Genomic DNA, 25,787 nt, shown 5'->3' on the forward strand with positions numbered 1-25,787 from the left:
ACTTCACTTTGTGTTCCTCTTCAAAATTAAAAAATAAGAGCTTTAACTTGATTTTGTAGATGGATGAATACATGCACACCTTCGTCCATAAGTACAAGGATATGTTAGAATTATTTTATGCAAAATGACTACTGTTTGTGAATTGTTGCATTGTTAAAAACTTTATATACTTGTAGATCTCGATTTAAAAATTAAACACTAATATTTTGCGCATTCGTATGGCTAAAATTTTTCAAGTTATGAGTATTGAAAACTTCAAACTAACTTTTATTTAAAAACCTCGTATTTTATATGCTAAATTTTAGAGTTTTTTTTTTAATACTGATGAATCTCCAATATAGACAAAATTATAAAACTTTATTGCAGCGAAGATGACTTGCTTTGATTATGCATTTATAAAGAAAAAACATAAAGCCATATAATAAAAATTTTGATATATTTGAGTATTTAAAATTAAGTAAACCTAATGTTGGGATTGGTAAGGCTCGTAATACTTACGTACGGAAGTGTATATTCATAAACGAGATAATAATTTTAATTTTATCGAAGAGTCATATACTTTGGCACAGCATTTGTCAAACATTTTGTCGCGTGAACAAAAATATTTGTTTAAATGTGATCCAAATATCTTTAAATTTATAAATTTTTGTACACTGATGCAACTGTATTTTATGCAAATAAAATTATATACATTTAACAAAACTTATAATTTATAGAAAGTGATATTCAATACATTTCTTCAATTTTATGTGTTATTATTATTTGTTGGAAAAGTTTTTGTCAGACATAAATTTACTTATATTTATAACAAATTTTCTTTCACAATCTAACCGTAAATACGAATATTTAAAATAAAGAAACTGATTACATTTATTCTAAATTTGTCAACAAAAAAGTACTGTTACTCAACACCGAGTAATCTCACAGTAGTTTCCACTTTATCAGAAAGAGATAAAATATTTCTGATAAAGTATTCCTCTACACTTTTTTTTCAAGTCCAAATTTATCTTCCTGCAGCTATCAGTAGTTTCTTGCAAATGTATAATATTTCGAAAACGATAACTATAATAAATTCAAGTAATGATTCATTTTTTGTTAGAAAAATTCCTGCGACTAAATAACTAATTATTTTTATTGTAGGATATACGAATAGTTTATTGTAGAAAACGATATGCGTTGTTTTAGTGCTAATTACTTTTATATGCATTTTATGTATAAAAAATAATTATTATTAAAATAAAAGATAAAAAATACCTTATACCACGAAGAGAGGGTAGAAAGAATCTGAGCCTCAGATACAGCATAAAACTAGTTGGAAGACCCAGCAGACCTTTGCTTTTGCCACTGCTTAGCCATCCTGGTGGCGCAACTTTATTCAATTTAGTGTCAGGAGGTAAAATCGCGAAATCGCCGGCTAACAATACGGCCAGACCAAGGGTGAAGTTTTCATCCAGGCTTTCAGCTTGTACGATGGCCTAAAATCATTTATAAACGACTAACTACGTAAATGATGTAATTACTCAAGATCAGAGATATACTCCGATCAGATATACCTATAAATCACATACACATAGGAAATACAGAATGCGCATTAGACTGGGTCTGGGACGTAATTGAGAAACAGCTTTTCAATTCGTTGACTGCTACATTGAAGCAATTAAAAATTTGAATAGGTGCTATTTTTGCTTTTAACAAATTTTATAAAATATTTGCACAACATTTGTTATATTTATTATTCATATAAATGAATAATGTAGGTGATTGATAGGTGTGTAGGTGATTGGTATGGAAATTTAAACGTCACCTATACGTGAACGACGCGGCAGTCAAAGTGTTAAGCAAAGATGATACATCCCCCGAAAACTATCTGCATCGTTTTCAACGAAAATGCTTCATTCAACGAGATGTGCGGTCCATATTTTTGTATCTCTGATAAATTATACCCGTTAAATGAATGCATTCACTCATTATCATTAATATATCTAACGTTTCAGTGAACGGTAGATTATAAGAGTTTTATATTTCATTTTTCAACTTATCATAATTCATGTTTCTTCAAATGAAACATCGTCAACTTTATATTCATATTTATATACATTTTACTAATTAGCTCTTTGATCAACACGATATCCATTTTAACTGTGAATTACGATTACTCTTTGTAATATTCATCGGCATAATAATTTTTGTTTGAATAGATAGCCTTAGTTTGCCACGCGTTATAATTATGCGTTATATGGCTACATACGAGGTCTGTCCCAAAAGTATCTGGCCTTCTTTAATTTCTTCGCACCTGACAATTTTAGTGTCATTTGTCGGGTATGAGTATCAACTGGAAAACTTTACGAACTCCCACGATATCGCAGTTTTCATCGGGACGCCTTAGTTTATGTGCAACGTGCATTTATTTACGAAGCGTTTTATACGTTCGTCGCATTCTGCTTTTGTGAAAAAGGACAGAAAGATCGAAGCAACGAATTTGCATCAAATTTTGCTTAAAACTCGAAAAGAGTTGTGCGGAGACCATCGAAATGATGAAGAAGGCATTTGGGGACGAGTGTATGAGCAACACACAAATCAAAGAGTGGTATAAGCGGTTCAAAGATGGCCGTACATCGGTTGATAGTAATTTGCGACCACCGAAGATCGTCGATTGACTGTGCGAGAACTAGAATGTGATCTTGGAATACCGAAAACTAGTTTTGGCCTCAGTTTTGGTCAAGCGGTGATTGGCTTCTTCATCACGATAACGCGCCAGCGCATGCATCGAATTTTGTGCAGCAATATTTGACGAAGCACAAAGTGATACAGCTCCGTCAGCCTCCGTATAGTTCTGATGTAGCTCCCTGCGATTTTTGATTATTTCCAAGATTGAAAATGTCACTCAAAGGACACCGATTCGATAAAGAAACGGTCGAAACTAATACGACGAACGCTCTAAAGGCTATTTCGAAAAATGACTTCCAGGACTGTTTCCATAAGTGGAAAGGTCGTTGGCAGCGTATTATACAATCAAATGGGGACTACTTCGGAGGCTCTTACCAGCCCGATGACGCAGGATAACACCAGCAGGGAAATATGAAGGAAGGTCGGATACTTTTGGGACAGACCTCGTACTATATTACCATGCATTGTATGATTACACGTTATATCACCACTTGCGCCAATGGTAATATTAGTAATAAATATCTTCAATTATACCATACATTTTGGAATTTTTATATTACAATTTGAACTATCGATCATAGAACATTTAATTAATAAATCAAATAAAAGTATGACAATAATAAATTGACTTTACAGGTTCAGATTTAAATTTATTATTAATCCACGATAAGAATATTTTACGTGTTTGCACATTTCTTGTAGTTAGTTGGAAAAATCCAATATATACCTATATATAATAAATACTTTTTAAAGGTACTCCTTACATCGCAGCCAATAAGAAACTTTGTATTGGACTTCGTGAAATGTGTCAACTCAATTTCAAAGTTTCTATCGTTCTTGGATCTCCTAGATCAATAAACTCAAATTCGTAATAGTTTTTCGCGTATGTTCCTTTTTTAACTAGTACAAAATTTATAAAAAAGACATTAAAATTTTGTTTAAAGTGTAATAATTAAAACTAGATTATGATGAAAAGTAAATAGATATTTGTACAATAATTAAGTTTTTCGAAATGATTGGGCACCTATTTCAAGATGGTACATGTTAATCGGTGATATCGCATAACTCATGGTTTGTGGATTTGTCGTATACAACGATTAACCTTGGCAGAATGCCAGAATTTCTCATGAGTTCACACCGGAATTTGTGGTTTTCTCTACGACCACCTATATCATGGTCTTCATATTGTAACATTTGACATGTATTGTATAATTCAAAAACCAAGTTTGATGCAAATTCTATTTATATGAAATTTTAAAAAATTTTTTAATGTTTGGTACTATATTAACTATATTAAATTATACATAAAAAATTCTGCAAATATGTAAAACAGGAACAAACTATGTGCAACTTGTAATTTTGAACAAAAGTATTAATAAAAATGCTATAATTCTAACATTTTTAGTTTTATGATGTATTCCAAAAAAACTGAATTGATATTTCATATGAAGCGACCGATAATTCACGCATTAGTTGGAAATTGTTACGAACTTATTAGTTAAATATTTTTATAATAAACTACAAAGCATTAAGATTGTCTGGTATTATTTATGAAAACTTTTGAAAAATAAAAACTTTATAATGATTTTATACTAGTTAAAATTCTTCGTTAAAATGTATAATTTTAATTAATTCTATTTATATACATATATTATAAAGATTTCTGCTAAATTGTTAAGAATAATCAATTAATATAGTCATAAGTAACTGTTACATAATTGATAATATAATTGTTATTAATAAATGAGGAGAAAGGAATAACACAATTAAGAATCAAATTGTTATTTCAAGTTTAGAAAAAAAACATTGCTACTGTAAATTCTGCTCTTCGACTGTTTTCATATATAATAACTTAAACTCAAAAGCACAAAATCTTATCACCGTAAAAATATTTTTGTCAACTGGATTGTATAGAAGTTTACATGTTTTTGTAAATGATACGTACCGTTCAAACATAATTGCCTAGCAAATTGAATCTCGTATCATCGACGGACACTCTTCACAAAAAAACTCTCGTCAGTTCATACTTTTGATTGAATTTCAGCACTTTTCACAGCTTTCCACGATCGAAAACCAATCTACGCTTCGATTCAATTTACAAACTTTATTAAATTGCCAAATAAATATTTATTAAATTGCCAAATAAATATTTTGAAATACGAATCTAGTAATTGAACACCTTTGCTAATTTTGAGTGATAAAATGCATTGAGAATTTATACGAAATACAACTAGTTACCTGGAACAAATCACCAGCTGTTACTTTTTGAGGATCGCACGTGACCTCTACTCGTTGACCAGTCAGCATTATCACAACAATTCGTCCACAACTGCCAGTTTGCTTAAACAAAGATAAAATATATAATTATTAATAATTGTTTAATTAATAAAACAAATCTATTAAAATGATAAACATACAGGGTGTTACCTGTAACGCTACTCACGATTTTTCTCCCACTTGCAGCCACCTTACGAAAAAAAGTTTAGAATAAAATTTGCAGGGTATGAAGTGCATAGTAGATATTAGTAAAGCAAATTTTGAAAACAGTTTGTTCTCTTGGCAAAGTCAAGGTCACCTTGGGTTTTTTAAATAGGAACATACATATTTTTTTATTCATAGCTTTAGAGGACATCGAGACAAATTCAAAACATATATTACATTATATTTTTATTAACATATTACTCGATTTACAGAAGTGGAAATGTGAAGTAAAAGACTGGAATATTATGTGATGGAAGGCGGCATATGTTACATTTTGAACATGCAATTAAATAAAGTGTATTTTTCTTATATTCTAGTCGCGTGTTTACATTCAGTAATCTCTTTGGAACCAAATAATGGTTACCCTACCAAAGTCAAAAGCTAAGTACTTTACATTTTTCCACTTCTGTAAATCGAATAATATGTTAATAAAAATATAATGTAATATATGTTTTGAATTCGTCTCGATGTCCTCTAAAGCTATGAATAAAAAAAAATGTATGTTCCTATTTAAAAAACCCAAGGTGACCTTGACTTTGCCAAGAGAACAAACTGTTTTCAAAATTTGCTTTACTAATATCTATTGTGCACTTCATACCCTGCAAATTTTATTCTAAACTTTTTTTTGTACGGTGGCTGCAAGTGGGAGAAAAATCGTGAGTAGCGTTACAGGTAACACCCTGTATACATATAGCATACTAGACCCGAGGTTAAGAAACTGAAAAAATGTAAATCCTAAATCCGGTATGGTCTAGTGGCTAGGATACCTGGCTTTCACCCAGGAGGCTCGGGTTCGATTCCCGGTACCGGAAAATATTTTTTTCTTATTTTAATTATTTATACATTCATGTCCGTATTCGTCAACAGCAGTAACAAATAAATTGTATTCTACACCTATGTACTATTTTTTTTTTATTCTCATTAATATCATTAAATAACGCATATTTCATAAATCACATGAAAATAAGAACGCAGTAAAGAACATAAATACTACAAAGCTATAAACATTTTATACACCACTATCCTCTTCATATTTTACACATAAAAAACGTAAATATGTACTAACATATTAAATACAAACTTGATCCTAACATTACTAGTATATGTATATTTACAGCGAAATGGAACCATTAACATCATTACATTATTAAAAATAAATGTAAAAGGATATTTAAACATACTTTATAAACAAATTAAATAAATTATAATTGTTTTTACGAAGGTACACTATATAACTGTTCAGAAAGCATGCCATTTCAACTTCTCCGGTATGGTCTAGTGGCTAGGATACCTGGCTTTCACCCAGGAGGCTCGGGTTCGATTCCCGGTACCGGAAACTTTTTATTTTTCTTTTTTTTTCTTCATGATAATCAATTTTTACTTTACAAGATTGAGTTATTCAAAAAGTAATTAAATTGTAATTATATGTTTGCAATTAAACTATATAAGGTACTTTAACGAAATTTCTAACACAAAATAACGATTGCGAAAAAGGAATTAAATACAAAGAATGCCGCTGGATTTTCGTTCACAATAAAAAAGAGTCAAAATTTATCATTTGTGTTTTGAGTCAAATTATAGTATATACTCATTGTAGCGGCACATGGTTCGCAGCGTTGGTAAAAATTAGCATTGACCGTTTACAAATGTTTAGGTATAGGCAGTTAAGCCTACCCTAAAGTCTGTAAGTCGGCGAAATTATTTTATACTTTTTAGACGTGCGTAGCTGAATAGGCTACCCTACCATAAACGCTGCCAGTCATGTCCCGTTACGGTTCATTAAGCCACATGGTCAGCGCGGGCCGGAAGGAAATTTTCGGCTAACGAAACTGTAATTTATAACACTTTTTCTCCCGCCGAAAATGGGAAGACTCGAGTAGGCAAAAGACTCCACCCTCTAGTCTTTAAGGAGTAACGCCTTTTCCCAAAAGCATAATATATAACGCGGAAAGACGCCAAGAAGAAGATAACCAGTCGAGCCTCCGATATTGTAACATTTCATATTTCTCATATTATTAAACTCTATCCTAGCAAACACTCTGTTGTGAGTGTTTACTTTACCTACATCGCGACACTCATAAAACAGAATTACACTGCTTAACAAATTTTAGATAAATATTACAGTTATTTCGGTTGCATAAAAACTCAAAGTAGTTATACAAATTTCTTAATTATTAGTTGTAATAGCAATTCTGTTTGTAAGCCAAATTTACTAATAGCGCTTTAAATCCATTATGTCTTAGTGGTTAAGATACATATTTATTGACACATTCAAAGATTATAACATAATTTTAGCACTAAAACATTCTTATGTTTTATGAATGATCTCTCATTCATTACTATACCTACGCAACCAAACTAAAGAAAAAAAGTAAATTAATATTAGTTAAAAAATTAAAATGATACGAGGATGCAATTCTAGGCTCGCTTATTAGCTTCACAATCACCAATTTGTAGTTTATAAAAATCAGCAGATTCCAAATACGAAAATCCAAAGCATAAATTGTTTAATTCTCAATCTACACGATGCATTTAATAACTTTAGTAATTAAATTGCAACCTTAACCTTAACTATAGCTAGAGATCGATATAATTGCAGAGAGTGGTAGATGAGTGATGCCGAATAAGTTGCTTTTTTACTAAAATGTTCGTTAAGGCTCAGTTTCTGAATTATTAATAAAAAAGCACTGGCTAAAAGCGTGCATGGCGCGTGGGATTAGCCATGGCAGTGTCGGCTATGCGTCGATGTCGACAGTGAACAAATGGAATGTAAAATTTCCATTCGATTTTTACGTCATTTTAGACTAATGATTGATTTCTACTCGTTAATATTGACAAATTTTATAATTACATATTGGTTGACTACGTCATCAATACGGCGTAAATTTATGAGTTCGTGGCCATGATCAACATCGGCATATAGCCAACACTCTTGTAGTTGAACCTGCACGTTATGCGCGTTCTTATTGATCGGTGTTTTTCATTAATAATTCAGAAACTGAGCCTTAATGACACGTTAGTAAAGAAAAATCTTGTTTAATATCGCAGCAGGTATCATTCCTCCAATTATGCCCACCTATAGAAGAACATTCCGTGCAGAGCTAGACATTTGTATAATCTTAACTTCACAAGAAACTCTAGACACTCTCGAATGCACTTTTTGCAGTCAAAATAGTCACTCAGCATTATACAGAAGTTGTCACATAAATTGTCACATACAAATCGTCAAAGGGGAATAAAGAAGCAAGTAGAAACAACAAATATAAAAATAGAGAAAAATTAAAAACTAATAAATTCAGCAATTTTTTATAGGTAAGTAGCTGCTAGTTCGCACTGAAGTCGAATAAATAGCATGTTAGATTTATTTAACACAAACTAAGTGTTTTCTTCTTCAAAAATTATCAGGACATAAAACTTTCTCTAACGTTGAAGGTTCGAGTTAAGAGAATGCAGCTGTGTTCTTTAGCTGTTTATTTTAACTGTAGGGCACATAGGGTCTACTATTGACTTGTAACGAATTTTTCCTCAACGGTCTTATTCATTCTGAACGTAATCCTTGAAGAGAAAAAACATGCTTTTCCGTGTTTCCACATTAAGTATTAAAGTTTTTTTTACAAACTATGTATTTCTGTTTTTATTTTATTCCGCCACCTATTTCCTATATTGCACAACTACCCCTCCTTCCAAAAAAACAGTTATCCACACTAAGCGTACCCTTACTGGTATTAACTAACCTTACCAAATAACATAAGTCATATATTAATACTCATATATTAACTGACTCTATAACATACTAACAGAAATTGAAAGCCTGTTGCAAGCTTTGCAATAAACCATATGATATGACTTAGCCGACACCTACCTACAATTTCAAAAAAATTCTCTACCGAACAATATCAATGATAGACAAAAACACATATCACCCATAAACACGCAAATGAAAAAAACCAATAACTCATTAGTGTCCCACCAGAAAAGATCAAGTGTGCTACAACTCATAAACAAATACAACGTAGACATTAACCTCTTAAGGGAAATTAAACCCAATATGAAACAAAATCACTTACTTGTATTACACAATTCATAAAATAGATGAAATAAACGCCATACAAGCAGGAGATCCAGCCATTCTGATCAAAACCACAGCACAACATAAAAACAAACGCAATAAAAATGGACTTTCCCAATCAAGAAAAACCTATTTATATTAATATCCGCCTACGTTCTCGGTAATAATAAAATGGAATTTTTCCAGGAATTGAAAAATCTGTTCACTAACCTCAGTCGAACGAATTTAGACAATTACTGTTTAATAGCGGAAGATATAAATGTATATAGGCCTATAGAAGCAGAGGTACAAATCGTGAACAATGGTTCAACTGTAAACAGTTTTTTACACAACTGAAATAATAATCGAATAATCATCCTTCCTACACGGGAATCTTTACATTAATTTATTATATTTACGATGTAAAGATTCAAATTTACAATCTCATTAATAAAAATCTAAGCACTATTCTCTTCGACAGCGACTACAATACTTTCAACTTTTCTATAACAATAGATAACATACCATGACTAAATCATTTAACTGTACAACAGTAATGCAATTACGCAAAAACAGATTGACAGAAATGTAAAAAACAACAGTGTTAAGACATCAAGGGGACAACTTTATGATATGGCTAAATATTCGTAGAGTCATTTGAACCGTTAGTTTTTTCCTCTTTATGAGTTTCAGCAGGCCGGCCTGCAGCCAGTATGCGGCACATAAGGTCACTTAGAAATTTAGATATTGTTCAGTTTTTTGCTTCAGCCCGGGTATCATAAAGTCGTATTCCAGAGGGTTCCTTAGAAATTCAGAAAGTAGTGTCCCCAGGGATCTTGACCTGACGGAATTTCCCCGATGTTGCCAAACATGCGTTGACGACAATAACCGGCCTGTCACCCCCGCTCCAGGGATGTACCGCGCTTTGGGCGCACTGGAAGGGGATGACACGATATTGGTCACTTTAGTTTTAAGAAATAGCAAACTTAGAGTTAGGGCCCACCCTCTTTTTAAGAGAAAGAGGTGGGGTGCGAAACCGACTTGACGTCGATGTGGATGTCGTCAGGAAAATTTAGATATTCAGCAACTTGCATTCCTAACAGTTTCAATTCAGCAACTCTTGTATTAATCCATCAGTGTTCAACTTAGAATATATTAGCTCAGTAAACCACATACTTAGTTTTTTATTCCCGAATCAGTCGGGTGGTCCTTCGGAGTTAGACGGCACAAAGTGTAATATTCAAAACTCAGAGACTCAGACTCTGGGTTTAACAAACAGCGATGGAAATCAAAGATTTTAAATATTCTATATGGTGGGAATTGAATAATCTAAATTGAATAATCTAAGAATCTAAAAAAGCCTTGAAGTATTTAGAGCCAGTCTTAGAAAACTCAGTATTAATGAAAATTATATAAATTAAAAAATTAAAAACCTACAGAAAAACAAAGACTATCTATTAAATCAAATTAACAAACTAAATAAAAGTAAAGACCGCTTATTTTCTTAAGGAATATGCTATTAAATCATCTTAAAGATTTTAAAACAAAAATAAGCACCAAGTTTAAAAAGTTAATAAATAATCATTGAAAGAATAAAATTAACTGAATTACAAACAAAGAAGCCATTAATCCTTTGCGGTAAAAAAAAGTAACATATACGAAACCAAAAACATCTCTTCACAAAAAGAATCAATCTCAATCAACATAAACAATCTCCACTTCATTTAATCAGCAGAAATAGATAATGCAACGCAAACTCAAAACACTAATAACAATTTAACAGTAACGGACTCAACTAAATTAATTAAACATATTAAACTCAAGCTAATCCATTGCAGCGAACGGTACTGTTAATATTAAGCACTTAGGAGACCAGGCCAAAAGGTTCGTTTCCTTTTTCTGACTGCAATAAAAACGTACAAAAGACAACTTTGCCCGCACATACATATTCTAAAACGCAAAGAGTCGCATGCGCTTTGTTTAGGTAGTCTGAGAAAGGGGCGAAAAACGCCAGATCTTTGCCTGCTCTCGTACCAAACACAGCACGTTTTCCGCTTTTGGAGTCCACGTTATTTACTCATGTTATTTGTTATGGTTACTAATTTAGAATATATTATTGTTTTCTATTATTTATCCCGATTATACATTTTTTCTTACGACATACTCCAACCATGAACAAAATATTTACATGGACAATCCACAACTTACAATTAGTGTATTGATAGAAATAAAAAATTTTATTAAAAAAACAAGCAACTAGTCGATAAAATTATTACACACAAAATGTTCCGAACGTGCTACGGAACACAATACGCGAGGATTTCGTAGGTAGTTTATGATGGGTCCGGGTAACAGTTATTTTTGAAAGACAGATTTTTAGCCATCGACGGCAATTTAGTTTTACATTTTTTCGAACAATGCCTTTAGAATTTCTAAGTTTCATTTAGTCTTCAATAACTACTCCGTCATAAACAGGATTTTTCCCGAAGGGTCACCGAGGATGGGCCTCGGTTCCGTCCTAGCGGTACTTTTTAGGACAACGTGCGTGTCACCTGGAGGGAAAAACCCCGGCGTTGCCGGCCTTCGAGATCCTCCCGTACTCATCGGTATTTTTTCCCACCCTCTTCCAAAAAAGGCGCGCTCAGGGCACAAGAGAGGGTGGGCCCAAGTCAAAGGGCATGTTGATTGGAAAATCAACGTTTCTAATGAGAACCAATCAGCATGCCTCCTTGCACTTCCGACGTTTCGAGGAAGTAACGACGGAACGTCTCGTCAGAACAAGAATACAAGTCATCCGAGTCGGACTAAAAAGAACAATCAGTAGTGTCAATCGTGTCGGACACACAGTTAATCTCAAATAAAGTCACCTAAGTCGGACTTAGAAATTTTACGAATCATTTGTTACGGACTTAGAAATTTCACGAGTCATTCGCGACGGACTTAGCCATTTTTACACGTCAACCGTTTCGGACGTCGAATACGAGTCAACCGTTCGGACTCATTCTCAAATATTATCCAAAAGATTAATTTCTTTTGGATAAACGTGCGCGAGTCAGCACCCAAAATCACAACCACTTTCTCGGAACAAATTTATGTACTATGATTACATAGCATACGCTTAAAATTGCAGAAAAATATGAAAACGATCAGAAATAATCGTCTTAAAACAATAAAAACTTACTATACTCCTGTCATTTTTATAATATACACATAAAAACATAAATACTAAAATATTAAATGCGAACATGCTTCTAATACTAGTAGCATGTGGGCGATTATCGCAATATGGCACTATTAGCAGATGCCATATTATTATAGAAATGTAAAATGATATTTAAATATATATTATAAACAAATTGAATAAAATTGTAGTTATTTTTGAGGAGGTGGACTTTCTAACTGTTCACAGAGCAGGTGATTTCAAGTCCTCCGGTATGGTCTAGTGGCTAGGATACCTGGCTTTCACCCAGGAGGCTCGGGTTCGATTCCCGGTACCGGAAAATTTTCTTTTTTTAATATAACATATTTGTCAGCATAGTACTTATTACAATATTTATTTACTATTATAGAATATATTATATTATTATTTATAAAATTGTTTCAAATTTTACAAAGTTGTTATGAAATAAGTTAAAGAATACTAATTATGGAATCTCTCATAAGGAACTTAAAAACTACAATGCCCATTATAACGATAAGAGCGTGAAAGGCAGGGATTAACGACCCATTTGAGATAAAAGACAGAGTGAAGATATTCTGGTGAGGATGAACAACCTGGCGACCGATGCACATGTTCAACGAAAACATTCTTTCATAGCCATTAAAGGAGAAGACGCCAGCGAAAAAGAACAGTGTAGAGTATATTCTGAAAGCAACGTCCCATATTTTGTCGGCGATACTTCATGAATTTTTCAACATTCAATATCCAAAAATCACTCAATTTTGAATAAAACTATTTTATATATAATATCAGTTTTAAAGAAATTTATTTTTAAATCTTGATCAGTATACGTGAACTGAAGTTAGTTAAACTACAAACTTAGTTTATACTTAGGAACACTAATTTCGACCGAAATTAGTTCCTAAACATGTTTTTGTGTGAGAAGAACCATACTTAGAAGATGTAATTGATTAAAAACATTAAATAAAAGTATGGACGTTAAATAAATGAAAGTGTAAACTCCGTTACAATGCTGTGTATTTTTGTTTGTCCTCGCCAAGACGGTTACAATAGGAATGTGCCCGAACGGGATACTTTGAGCCTTAGGAACCCTTCGCTAGCACGGCCTGCAAACTATTTATTACCCTACCCGTCTATAACGGTTCCCTTTAACACGTTGAGCGCCGCGTCACCCATCGGTGGCTGACAGCGTGTAACATGAGAACTATAAAATTTACACTATTTTACGGAATTACAGAAAATTTATTTAAAATTTACTTAATTTGGTTCTGCTCTGTGGAATGTTTTCTTTGTCACAACTTGTAAGATGGACTGCTAATTTTTTCCGAAATTCGGCGGCCTGAACGGGATTGTCTTAGAAATACGCGTGGCGCTCAACGTGTTAAGGACCATTGATAAAATGTCAATGGTCTACGTTCAGCTTCCTAAGTCTTCGAATTTTCTTTCATTTGTAACAGCGAAAAAAAATTGTTCAAAACTTAATATTGCTAATCTTCAGTACATAAACGTGAATGTCTTATGCAGGATAACTTTTTCAATGAGTAATAATTTTTTGTTAAAATTTGAAATAATCTGTATAGTATTTTCAGTTCCGTTAAATTAAGAATATTATAAAAATTCGTTTAAATATATTCTATTGAAAATAGCATGAAATACAACAAATTAAATGTAATGTTATAGTTAAAAATAATACCTTTTGAAGAAATACATACTTTTATTCAACAAATTCTTTTAGACAGTAAGCAGAGATTTGTTACTCGCTAGTTCGTGAGAAAAGTTTATCTCACGAACTAGCATCGGTATGAGAGGACTCACGTTTACACATGAAAGGGTTAAAACTTCCAAGGGCATAACAAACACTGGTTTCAACTCCGGTATGGTCTAGTGGTTAGGATACCTGGCTCTCACCCAGGAGGCTCGGGTTCGATTCCCGGTACCGGAAATTTTTTGCTTCATAAATTTAATTTTGCAACAGTTTTATGTTCTTATAATGAAATTAATACAACCAATTAACTAACAGTTAACGGGAATTGCTTTCTTTCCTTACAAATTATTACACATCAATGACATAATATGCTTTTTATCTCATAACAAAATATGTATCTATTTGCACTATTTACCAATTGCAATTAACAAAATTAATTATTTAAGATGTAATGAACTGCAGATATTATTATGGCATTGTTGTTTTAAATTTGAAGGATAGGATTGCTAGCATTGAACGTGGTACAATGATAAGTTGTAAAACAATTCCGCTTTGTCTTCGGAGAATTTACACTTTAACGACATGCCATTAGGATTTTTCGGTAGGTCGAAATTTTTAGACGAGCAAATAAAATAATTTTCAGAAAAAAAAATATACCGACTTCGAAATACACTAAAAAGTATAAAATAATTTCTATTTCCTAATGAAGTAATTTCTATTTCATTCAATCATACAATTACGTAACAGATATGAATGAAACATATTTACTCGTTAGGTAGTGTATTAAATACATTTCAACCTTTTCGGAGGCGGCGCAAAATTAAAAGATTTTCTTGAACATGTCAACCTTTGGATAGCCGAACATAGGCAAAGCTTGTATAGCTATTTTTTTTCTATGCATATAACTCGATAGCACGCCGCGAAGTAGGTGTTAGTGCGTATAGAATGTAACTATGGTCTATCTAGCCCTTTGCGGACGGGACGGTTCGAAGTGAACCGTACCGTGGGGCCGAGCTCCTGCCAGGATAGTCATTAAAAATTGCCAGCACATGTTTCTGCTTAAACGCAGTTTTCGTTCATAGCATTCCAAGTCAAATTCTGGACATATTATATGTACATGCACAGATTTACGTGCATGCACACATGTACGCGTTTCTCGGCTCAATCAGTTGTTTTCGCAGAACGCATAGTTAAGTTTCTCGGCCATAGCCACGCATTTACGTGGGACACATATGCGTTTCTCGGCTCAATCAACTGTTTTCGCCAAACACATATATGAGTTCTTCGGCCAATTTGATGATTTACGTAGAACGCATATATGCGGCGGTAGTCCGCAAAGGGCTAAATTCATAGAGTATGCGACGGAAAGACTCGATCGCCGCATATACTATAAAGATAGAGCCCATCTGCCGCAAATTTGGTAATTCCCGCGTCGTGGGCTCCGTTTATAGGTTCTTAGATTCATGGCTTCCACATGCGAACGAAGTCAATTCAATTTCATTTATATCAGAAACGTTGCGAAATGAAGATGCAGTCGTTACATTTACGTATATTACCAGATATATCTATAATGGTACGTATTCTTTCTCAGGATTTATTAATTTCCAATACGCCATACCACAATCAACTGGTTATTGGCGGCAACGTTTACTGAGGTATTTTTAATTTTGTGCCGCCTCCGAAAAAGTTGAAATGTATTTAATATACTACCTAACGAGTAAATATGTTTCATTCATATCTGTTACGTAATTGTATGATTAAATGAAATAGAAATTACTTCATTAGGAAATAGAAATTATTTTATACTTTTTAGTGCATTTCGAAGTCGGTATATTTTTTTTCTGAAAATTATTTTATTTCACGCTTTTTAGTGGAATGGGGAGAATTGTATAGGATATTGTGAGACAGTTCTTCCGGGCTTTTTTTTGTTTGTCTGCGTAAATGCCATGAGCATAATTAAGTAAAAGACAACATGGATATTCGTTTTTCAATCTTTTTTGCAACAATAATCCTTTGCAACTAAAAAATGAAAAAATTTTTGGTAATGGTACCAATGGGGAGTCAGACTCTACAAGATGCGAAAGGCTTTGTTCCGATCGGACCACCCACCTAGAAAAAAACCGGCGAACATGCATAGAAAAAAAAATAAGGGACACTCTTTCAGGGACAAGTACAAACTAATCACATCATGATTGAGGGTGCTTCATCCATTTGTTCTTTGTTAACTTTCGTTGCAAAAATTTACTGCGCATGTGTATCTCTTACGGTTTAGGACTGCGCAAGGGGCAAAGTATCTGTAAAATAATAGCAGATCCTGCGCAACAAATTTTCTAACAAATCAAATTGATGCATTTTTAGAACGATACGGAGACTGTACCAAGCAAAGAGAATAATACACCAACGTCAACGTGAACTCATCTTGCTGTATAAGTCGCGTGTCAGAGCGGTAAAGCTTAGTTAGTGTTTTGGTACAGTGCATTGTAATTGCCCTTTCTTGTCTTTCCCGTGCATGGCACGGGGCGTTCCACTAATATTAATAACAATAGTTTTTCGCTAATATCACGAAAACTAGAGTTTTCCGTCAATTATGCATAAGGAAAAACTCGTTCAGAATCATGCCACTAATAACGTATTAGAAGGACATTAAAATCGTTCGAAGTTGATTTCAAAAGTTAATAACAATTTTTCGCTAATATCTCGAAAACAAAAGCTTTCCGCGAAATTTGTATATGAACACAATTGTTCAGAATCATGTCCGTGATAAGATATTAAAAGCGCACTAAAATCGAGAAAAGTTTATTTCAAAAGTTGCCGGTTTTTTTGCAATAACAACACTTTGCAATTAAAAAATGAAAAATTGTTTGATAATGGTACCAATGGGGAGTCAGCACCTTCCATATGCAAAAGGTTTCATTCCGATCGGTCCATCCAGCTAGGCGTAATGCGCGAACATACATAGAAAAAAAAAAAAACAAAAAATATATATATACTGATCGAATTGAGTAACCTCCTCCTTTTTCGAAGTCGGTTAAAAATTAATAATATTAAATGAGCTGTAACACATATTTTAACCTCTACCAATTTAAAAAGGGTTTTCTGGTTAGAAACGTACGTTTCACGCGATTCTTGGTAAGCCTTCCTTCCAACAAATAGATACAATTTGTCATCAAAACATCACGAAATGAAAAAGATGTACTAAAATTTCAGAAATAAGTTTCCTTTGAAATTCGCATACTTCCTACCGCTATCCTACTGAATGAATGATTTCTATGAAATTAGAAATTAAAATTGATTTACAATATGCACAAGCATATCAAAGTTCTCGTTAAAGTTTCGCAGATTAAATCTGACTAATAGTTATTAAAATAGCAATGGGTTAATGAAAAGTTTTGTGTATTTTACCCAAATGTTTGCCACTAGAATTTCTTACACAGATATAGTGGTGTGTCCGAATATTAATGACACTAACTCTAATTCGGGACATAGTTGTCCTATTGTAAGAAATACCGTCATGTTTGGTCTCATTTTAAGCAGGAAAATATCACAAGTATGTTGGTAAATGTTTCATAACACAAATGAAAAATAAAGAAGTTTTAACCTTGCATTAGATTTGTTTCACTCTTACTGTACGTTTACATTCGATTCGAACGTTTTCTTCGTTTTTTGTCCTTTTCAACGTTTGACTAACTTCGATCAATGTAGAAACTACATGTTACAAATTTTTGCTCAAAATGCAGACTGTCACGATCCCCTTATTAAAAGCCATCCAGAAAGAAAAAATTCAGACTCTGTAGAAACAATGCTCCTATTCATTTAGGCAATGCACTGTCGAGTAGCTTGCTATTTCCAAAAACTGACAATCGACATAAAAGCAATCCGACAGCTACGTGACTTCAAGTCACCAGCCATCGTTTGTTGCCCATATTGCTCACTCATAGACATCCTCTTGTACGGATCTCATGCAGTTCATCCCTATTATAAATCGTTGGAAAACAAATTAGCAACAAATTAATTGATATGGTTGATCTTCAAAAATATGCTAACGCCAATATACATGCATGATATAAGAGACAATTCAGACCCGAATGATTCGCTTATATGAAGGGTTTACTGTATACGAATTTGATGCATTGATGACGTTGAATTCTCATTACAGTTATATTGATTGCGTGTGAGAGAGAGAGAGAGAGAAGAGCGAGTGAGATAGGTGTTCCGAGTTGCTCGGAATATTATTAACGTAATATTTATGGGTATTTTGTCAAGCCCAAAAACGTTTCACCTTTGCAATTTTAAACTGATATTTAGGACCATATGAACGTCTCCACAACTTGACGTTCTTAACAATTGACTATAGCCTTCTAACAGGCCAGAAAAGCACGTTTTCCTAACACCAATATACCTTTTCTTAAAGAAGTTTATTTCCATGGTCCTAAACTGTGTACCCCACTAAAGTGGGCCTACGCGCTTGAACTCCGATGATAAACACATGGTGCTCATTTATTACTTCCTTTGAAGGACCCAAATCACTTAACTGTTTGGGTCACCTTATTAACGACACCTTATTTACAACCCTGGAGTGAAGGCTAAAAATCTTAGAATCCCATTCACTGAACCATCTCACCAATCAGTATTTTTCACAAATAACAATCTGTCCTGATTGGCCCTTTTTGGTAACGCCTTCACGTTCTGAACTTTCTTCATGGCTTTTCTTTTCTGGCTTTTTAGAGGCAACTAGTCAGTCTTAAAACGACCGTTGTTGAAATATACTCAGTCTTACGAATCAGAGTAACTATCAACTACAGCAACACACAACAATCATTACAACTAGTGGGATGATGATCTACATCCTTCATTGACCTGGGCACACCAGTGTGGAGGACTCTGAACCACTCTATAAATTCTACTCTACAATAATAATTTTACATATAATTCCACTACCGTAACAAGTTGTGGAAACGCCATGGGTCGACGAAGATTTACAACCTTCGAAAACAGCTATAAATAGTTTATATTTTGCCCATCGCGCGAACAATAGGAAATGTTCGAATTTAAAAGGACGGATGGATAATTAGACTGTTTGGAACGGAACGAATGACGAGGGAAGAATGAGGGGAAATGAGCGAGAGTGCGAGGGAAGAGCTGGGACCGTCGACGATAGACGCGCGACAGTGAGCAGAAGTATAGCGAGAACGGCTAAGCGAGTTGCAAGCGAAGAATAAAGCAACCATTAAGATAATAATATTAAGATTAATAAATTATTAAAGTGCAATATCGATTTGCAATATAGTTCTTAGAATATTATTTTACGCAATATATTGTCAATACAGGGTATTCCATTTAAGTTGACATTGTAAAAAATCTTTAAGACGTGGAATTTAAGAAAAACAAACTGACATGTGCCTTTTAGTATTTCCAGTAGAGAATTGAATGATTACTAATTTTTTAATTAGTCTTCATGACGTTTTCAACGTTATGCATTCAAGGTCATTTCAAAGCCATTTCAAGGTCATCGTGTCTTTTTTTACGTGAAAAAATGCACGACTTTTGTTTGATACATTTTGTTCAATATAGATCGAACGATTGAGTTCAATATTGAACTTATTACAAAATTTCTTAAAATATCTAATTGATTTTTCATGTTTATGTCAAAAATATTTTTTCTATTAAAATAATAGTGTTACTTTCTTCTGGAAGGGTTTTCGTTTTATTTAAAAAAATTACAATAAATGCACGAAATTTTTACCCTTAACTTGTAGACACATATTAATTCGTTTAGTAAAAGGCTAATGAACAGATAATAACATTTTTTTCGTGATACTCCGACTCACAGTTGTAATTCACTCTTTCATGTTTTCTGGTCTAATAGGTGGATCGGAGTATATCTTTTTGTTAAGATAATTCCATACGAAATAATCGGATGATGTTAGATCAGGTTATCTCGATGGCCAGGAAACTGGCCCATCTCGATCTGTCCAACGATCAGTAAAATCCTGATGTATTATTTGCCATGCAATACGTGAATAATGAGCTGGGCTACCGTCGTGTTGAAACCACATGTTTTACCTGTCTGCTAGGCTTAGATCTTCAAATAATACAGGTAATTCGCGATCCAAGAAATTTCGATATTTGTTTCTATCTAACATGCCATCAATAATTCTTTAGGTACTAATAATACTTGAAGATGTAAGCCTATCAGATATTGAACTTAGAACAAAATATATGAAATAAAAGTTACACATTTTTTCACGCAGAATATGATTCCGAAATAAAAAATATGGGTTTATGATAAAAAAAACAAGCCGACCTTGAAATAATCTTGGAAACACCCATGCATTAAAGAATCAATATTGTCATTTGACTCTACCTACTTGAAATACTAAAGGATTTGTGCCAGTTTGTTTTTCTTAAATTATACGTCTTCAAGATTTTTGACAATGTTAACTTAAATGGGACACTCTGTATAATGCAATGAAGCATTAATAAAATTCTGTTCGCAAAAAAGAGAAAGTGTATAGTTTATTACCTTCGCTTGTCCAACGCACAGAGTTTTGGGTGGCTGATTGGCCCGCACCACAAATTCAGGACCAATGCATTGCGCTTTGTTGAAAGACCTCATGGGCCCACCCACTGTTCTGTATAGGCGGGACGGCGCTCTTTGTACTGCCTTACCACGTCGAGCCCTTGGACCATTCTTCACCAAATTCCTGAAAGCATTGTTAGAAAACGTGTATTGTAAGTGCATATAACTGCAAACCTATACCGATTTCCGAAACAGAGCATATGCTTTTAATGATTTATATTTGTTCTCATTTAACTCGTCGGGGTTAAGTCGATTAAAAGTGTCCCACCTTTTAATAAGCTCTTTATGCATTCTGGGATATATTTTAACCCTCCTCAAAAAGTTGTGGATGAAATGAATCTTCCATTTTTTATTTATTCTTATATTAAAAAGTATTCTGTGCAAGTCGCATTTTTATTTTTTTCAAAATTGTATTCCTCAAAGAGTTAAGACCTTGTATCTATTTTCAACTACGACATTCTAATTAACAAATGTGATCGATGTGAATAGTGGTATAACGTTGATTGCTCTAATGATTATTCTTCGTTTCATTGTATACTATAATTGTTACTTTACATTAAGTATCAGATTTTAAATGGCTTCCACGTATTAAAATGCACCTATTGCTATTTTAATGCCGAAAATAAACTAATGGACTAATGAAACGTATTTAAAATGATTGGACTTAGAAATTAGAAGAAGTTGAAAATGGGAGAATTTAGTAATTTTGGAGAAATTGAAAATATCTATTTCGGGAATTTAGAGAAAGGAAGAAGGTGAAAAGTTGGGAATGAAGGTAATATCGAAATTCGGAAACTTGGAAATTTGAGGATTTCTAACCATAGAAATTTGTGAATTTGAGGATTTAGTGATTTGGGTACTGGGGAATTTAGAAACACTGGAATTTAGGAATTTCGAAATTTGGGAATTTAGGAATTTGGGGAATATAGGAATTTGGAACTATCCAATCAGCTTTTAAATTTCCAACTTCGTGAAGTAGTAAATATATGTGGGATTAGTAATTATGTGTTTGGGCATGAGAGAGAGTGAGACAGAGAGTATGAGAGAGTGTGAGAGAGAATGAGAAAGAAAGTATGAGAGAGAGAGTGAGAGAGAATTAGAAAGAAAGCGTGAGAGAGAGTGAAAGAGAGAATAGAGGTCACGTGGTAATCTACAATATTAGAATTATGTGCGAATGTCCGGAGAGAGTCGAGTCTTGCTTGAGCCGGCGAAGGAAAACCCGTGTGTGACGAATAGATTGCGACGAAATAGGAAATAGTACCGCTCCGTATCAAAAATTCGGCTTACGACTCATCATACGATCCCACATATATTATATATATACCAATAATATTTGATTGAAATCGACAAAAATTGGGGTGTTTCAAGTGAATTCTCGCAGTACTCAATTACAGCCAATTGTATGGGACTATCTGAGGTTATATCTCGGCTCACTCAATAAGCTCGCCCAACTATTTTTAACCTAGTAGCTTAACTGACGTATTTCATTTACTCCCACATCTCTACTAATTCCAGAAACAAAAATTTCGTAACATAATCTGCTCTTTGGTTGCGTGAAAAAATTTGAAATCAATTTAGAACTACATGTATAAATAATTAATAAAATAATTATAAAAATGATATTTTAATTTGACGACGAAATGGTATCTAGTCAGCGAGAATAGTACACAATGTTTGTCAAATACTACACTTGCTGTTAATAAATGAACGTTCATGAAATTAAAAAATGAAATGTAATACATGATAAACAAATTAAAAATAAAAAAATATAGATAATATGTGAGAAAATAGGAGTATTATGATTTTACATCAGCAATGAAATAGCGTAATCCCAATTATAAAGGAATGATCAGTTGTTTCAGCAGATTTATAATAATTATTAAACAAAAATGTATTATCATGGTGAGTTTACGCGAAGGTTCACGAGATCAAATCGTTTGTCGATACGTAGCTACCCAGGGCATATTCTCACCGCTTAACATTTTGCACGATGTTCCCACTATTTCCGGCAAATAAAATAAAAATCAAACTACTGACGTCCATTTCACACCGAATCACAGCAAATTTTAAAGCTTCCATTCTTCTGAAGATGAAAATTAAGTATGTCTTAAAAAACGTTTCTAAAAATGCAAAAATTATATTTGAAGATACAGTTTTTCTTTATAAATATAACTTCTTCGAAGTCCTAACCAACGATACATATTTCGCGTTTTTAGAATTCAGTTAGGGTAAGTTGCATATCAAATATCCTTTTAGACTAAAATACAATGAATATTATACTAGATATTTTATTCTTAACCGGCTTACTGTAAATACTTTTCTTGAACCCCCGGTACTTTTACTATTTTCTCCCTCAATCTGTTATATCTCAAGAGTATTATCTTTTTATATTAAAAACGAAAAGTTTTTAATTTTACTGTGAAAACTGTCATTCTTTCAATTTTTCACATTTTTAAATTTTGTTCATATTCAACAATTAAATTTACAGGAATCAGCTGTGACATATGTTAAAACAACTTTCAAAGTTTATTTATAATTTGTTTTAAGTTAAAATAATGAGTAACTTCCTTGTTAGAGTCGGTTTTAGTGGCTGGGGTCATATACGTCCCAGTGTGCCATGTTATTCCGATGAAATGCGACTGTTAAGGGTTACAACCAACCACCAATTAATTATACCCAGGAAAAATTGTTTATTTCCGTTGCTGAATTTTCAGTCATGGTACACTATGCTAGGATGAGATTAATTAATTGATGTGTTACTTTAAATTAATATTTTTCGGTGGTGGCAAATATGAAAGAAAATTTAGCAAATATAACATGAATAATGAGAGAATGTTGTTCTGTTTTGATTGGTTATAAACTTCTGAAGATGACGGTAAGAACATGGGGTGATTAAATGAACTGATTTATGACTTTATTGCATACTATATCGAAAATTGTTTGCATCGCCAGAACCCCGTTTAGGCCTCGCTTCGACTTCAGAATTTATTGCCAGTGGTCTTCTCTATTTCCTTCACTATGAAGGCAAGGCTGCAATAAATTGTTTGATCTGCACTATGATAAAGACTTCCATAAAATGGTGTTGCACATAAATATGCCTTTGAAAGTCTATAGTTTATACACAAAACTATGTTTTCCTTTTACTGTTTTAAATGCTTAATTACTTCCAGGGGAATACATACAATTTGTTTGTTGTTATGGGGAAAAGTGACCTTGCAACAAAAATACAAGTACTATATTTGTATGCCGATAAGACAGATTTTGTCATATTTTACTCATATTTAAAAATTTTCAACCTAGTCCTTAGCTGAAGAAAGTCTACGTTGCACTTGAATTTTTGCAAAATTTGTATGCATAGAAATTTGTTTAATGCAGTTATATCATACGAACTCAGACAGTAAATGCTAATATAATGTTAAAGAAACAGAGACGAACAGATTAATTAAACTTTCATTATATTTTCTAAATAAATGTCAAAAATAATTAAAAATGTTATGCTCTAAAAGCACAAATCGTTGAAAACAATCCGAAAGATCATAGCATACTTAAATCAAGCTTTTATTCCAATTTAAAAGGAATACCATCGCAGAAATACGAATCGAAAATCAATAAGCATCGATTTTAAAAGCTGAGGTGTTCTTTCGTATTGAGTCTTTGCTAGAGTCTTATACTCTTCTTAGAGGGGGTATCTGGCGAGTGTAGGGTGTAGGGTGCGACCTATATAGCTTGAAAGCATATATTAACGCGGACATATGACTTGGAGCAAACTTAATAATGCGGGCAGAGGGGGAATATCCAAAAGACTGTTCGACTGGCGAGTGCCGCTTTGCACTCTAATTTAACGTGTCTCCTTCACCTCGGGATTGATGAAATTCCAACGTGATGACGCAGGTAAGATCGGTGATAAATTTCTAGGTTGCCGGGTCATTTTGCGATTATAGAAATATCCTTGCTATTAGACCACTTTTTAATTCGAAGTTATAGAAAGGAGAGAGATTTTGAAACGTGGCGAGTTTATGTCGAACCTGAACGAATTATTGATATATCGGATACACTTTCTAACGGCATTCATAATTCTAAACCACTTCAAATTATGTTGAAAAAGAGAAACAGAAATGATTCAAAAAGTGTCTGTCAAGTTTTTTTTAATCAACTTTGAAGGGAAGAGTTTACTCAGTATGATGATTATATTTATTTACTTGATGCGTCTAATTAGCGATGACATCTTACAGATAGTGTCTCTCCGTAAATCCTGTTTACCACAATTTTTGAATTTTGAATTTTAATAACAGATGAACGAATGCAATTAAATTTTTTACATCTTGCGGATGTTGCTTCCATCATAGCCGCGTATACAAAAATCTTTATATTTATTCAATGTTAACTATTGATAGCGTAAACAACTTGTTATTTCGTACATGTCTAATAATTACTTTGCAACCGTTGAACTGAACCAGATGTATTTTTTTTACATGTTATGGAGGATGGTCCATGTTGCGCAAGCTTGTCGATTTGTATATTATAAACTGTTATTAGTATAAAAAACTATATGACTTTATTCCAAAAATTTAATAAAGTTATCCTACCATCAATTCACTCTAAATGTAAATAATATTTAATTATTTATTATAATACATTCATCTCATATTTTCTACAAAGTCCAATCAAATAATAAGTGAAAATGTCAATTACAAAACGTAATTTCTTATGGAAGAATAAATAAAAACCGGATTTTTCGATCTTCGGCTTACAATTAGTGTTAAAGAAAATCAAATTTGAAAGTCACTGAGGTTCTGTGTTATAGAAATGTGATTTTTAGTTGAGAGACATCATCGAGTATTGTGGTTCACCACGCTTTAACTGAAATATAAAATTCTTAAACGTTAATTACAGGCATTCCTCGAGTAACACGGTATTTGAATTACACGAAGCCACGAATAGCGCATTTAATAAAATAATTTTAAGAAAAAAAATACGCCGACTTCGAAATGCACTAAAAAGTATAAAATAATTTCTATTTCCTAATGAAGTAATTTCTATTTCATTCAATCATACAATTACGTAACAGATATGAATGAAACCTATTTACTCGTTAGGTAGCATATTAAATGCATTTCAACCTTTT

General features: G+C 33.0%; 1 protein-coding gene and 4 non-coding genes across 11 annotated transcripts in view; 4 read left to right on the top strand and 1 right to left on the bottom strand.

Annotated features, from left to right (window-relative positions):
* LOC100878472 (uncharacterized) overlaps nt 1–25,787 on the bottom strand; it is a 422,291-nt gene that overhangs the window by 34,903 nt on the left and 361,601 nt on the right. For all 7 annotated transcript variants that reach the window (XM_076533666.1, XM_076533669.1, XM_076533665.1 and 4 more), the window contains 3 exons: nt 20,606–20,786; nt 4,906–5,007; nt 1,255–1,475 (listed from right to left, as the gene is read on the bottom strand). In XM_076533666.1, coding sequence (XP_076389781.1) covers nt 1,255–1,475; nt 4,906–5,007; nt 20,606–20,786 — 504 coding nt within the window. The remainder of the gene's footprint in view (nt 1–1,254; nt 1,476–4,905; nt 5,008–20,605; nt 20,787–25,787) is intronic.
* Nucleotides 5,889–5,960, top strand: TRNAE-UUC (transfer RNA glutamic acid (anticodon UUC)). Its single transcript has one exon. It is a non-coding gene; the product is annotated as a tRNA-Glu (tRNA).
* Nucleotides 6,413–6,484, top strand: TRNAE-UUC (transfer RNA glutamic acid (anticodon UUC)). The gene has a single exon. It is a non-coding gene; the product is annotated as a tRNA-Glu (tRNA).
* Nucleotides 12,625–12,696, top strand: TRNAE-UUC (transfer RNA glutamic acid (anticodon UUC)). Its single transcript has one exon. It is a non-coding gene; the product is annotated as a tRNA-Glu (tRNA).
* On the top strand, nt 14,248–14,319 carry TRNAE-CUC (transfer RNA glutamic acid (anticodon CUC)). Its single transcript has one exon. It is a non-coding gene; the product is annotated as a tRNA-Glu (tRNA).

Source organism: Megachile rotundata, chromosome 7 (genome assembly GCF_050947335.1).
Source record: "Megachile rotundata isolate GNS110a chromosome 7, iyMegRotu1, whole genome shotgun sequence".
NCBI classification, from domain to species: Eukaryota; Metazoa; Arthropoda; class Insecta; order Hymenoptera; family Megachilidae; genus Megachile; species Megachile rotundata.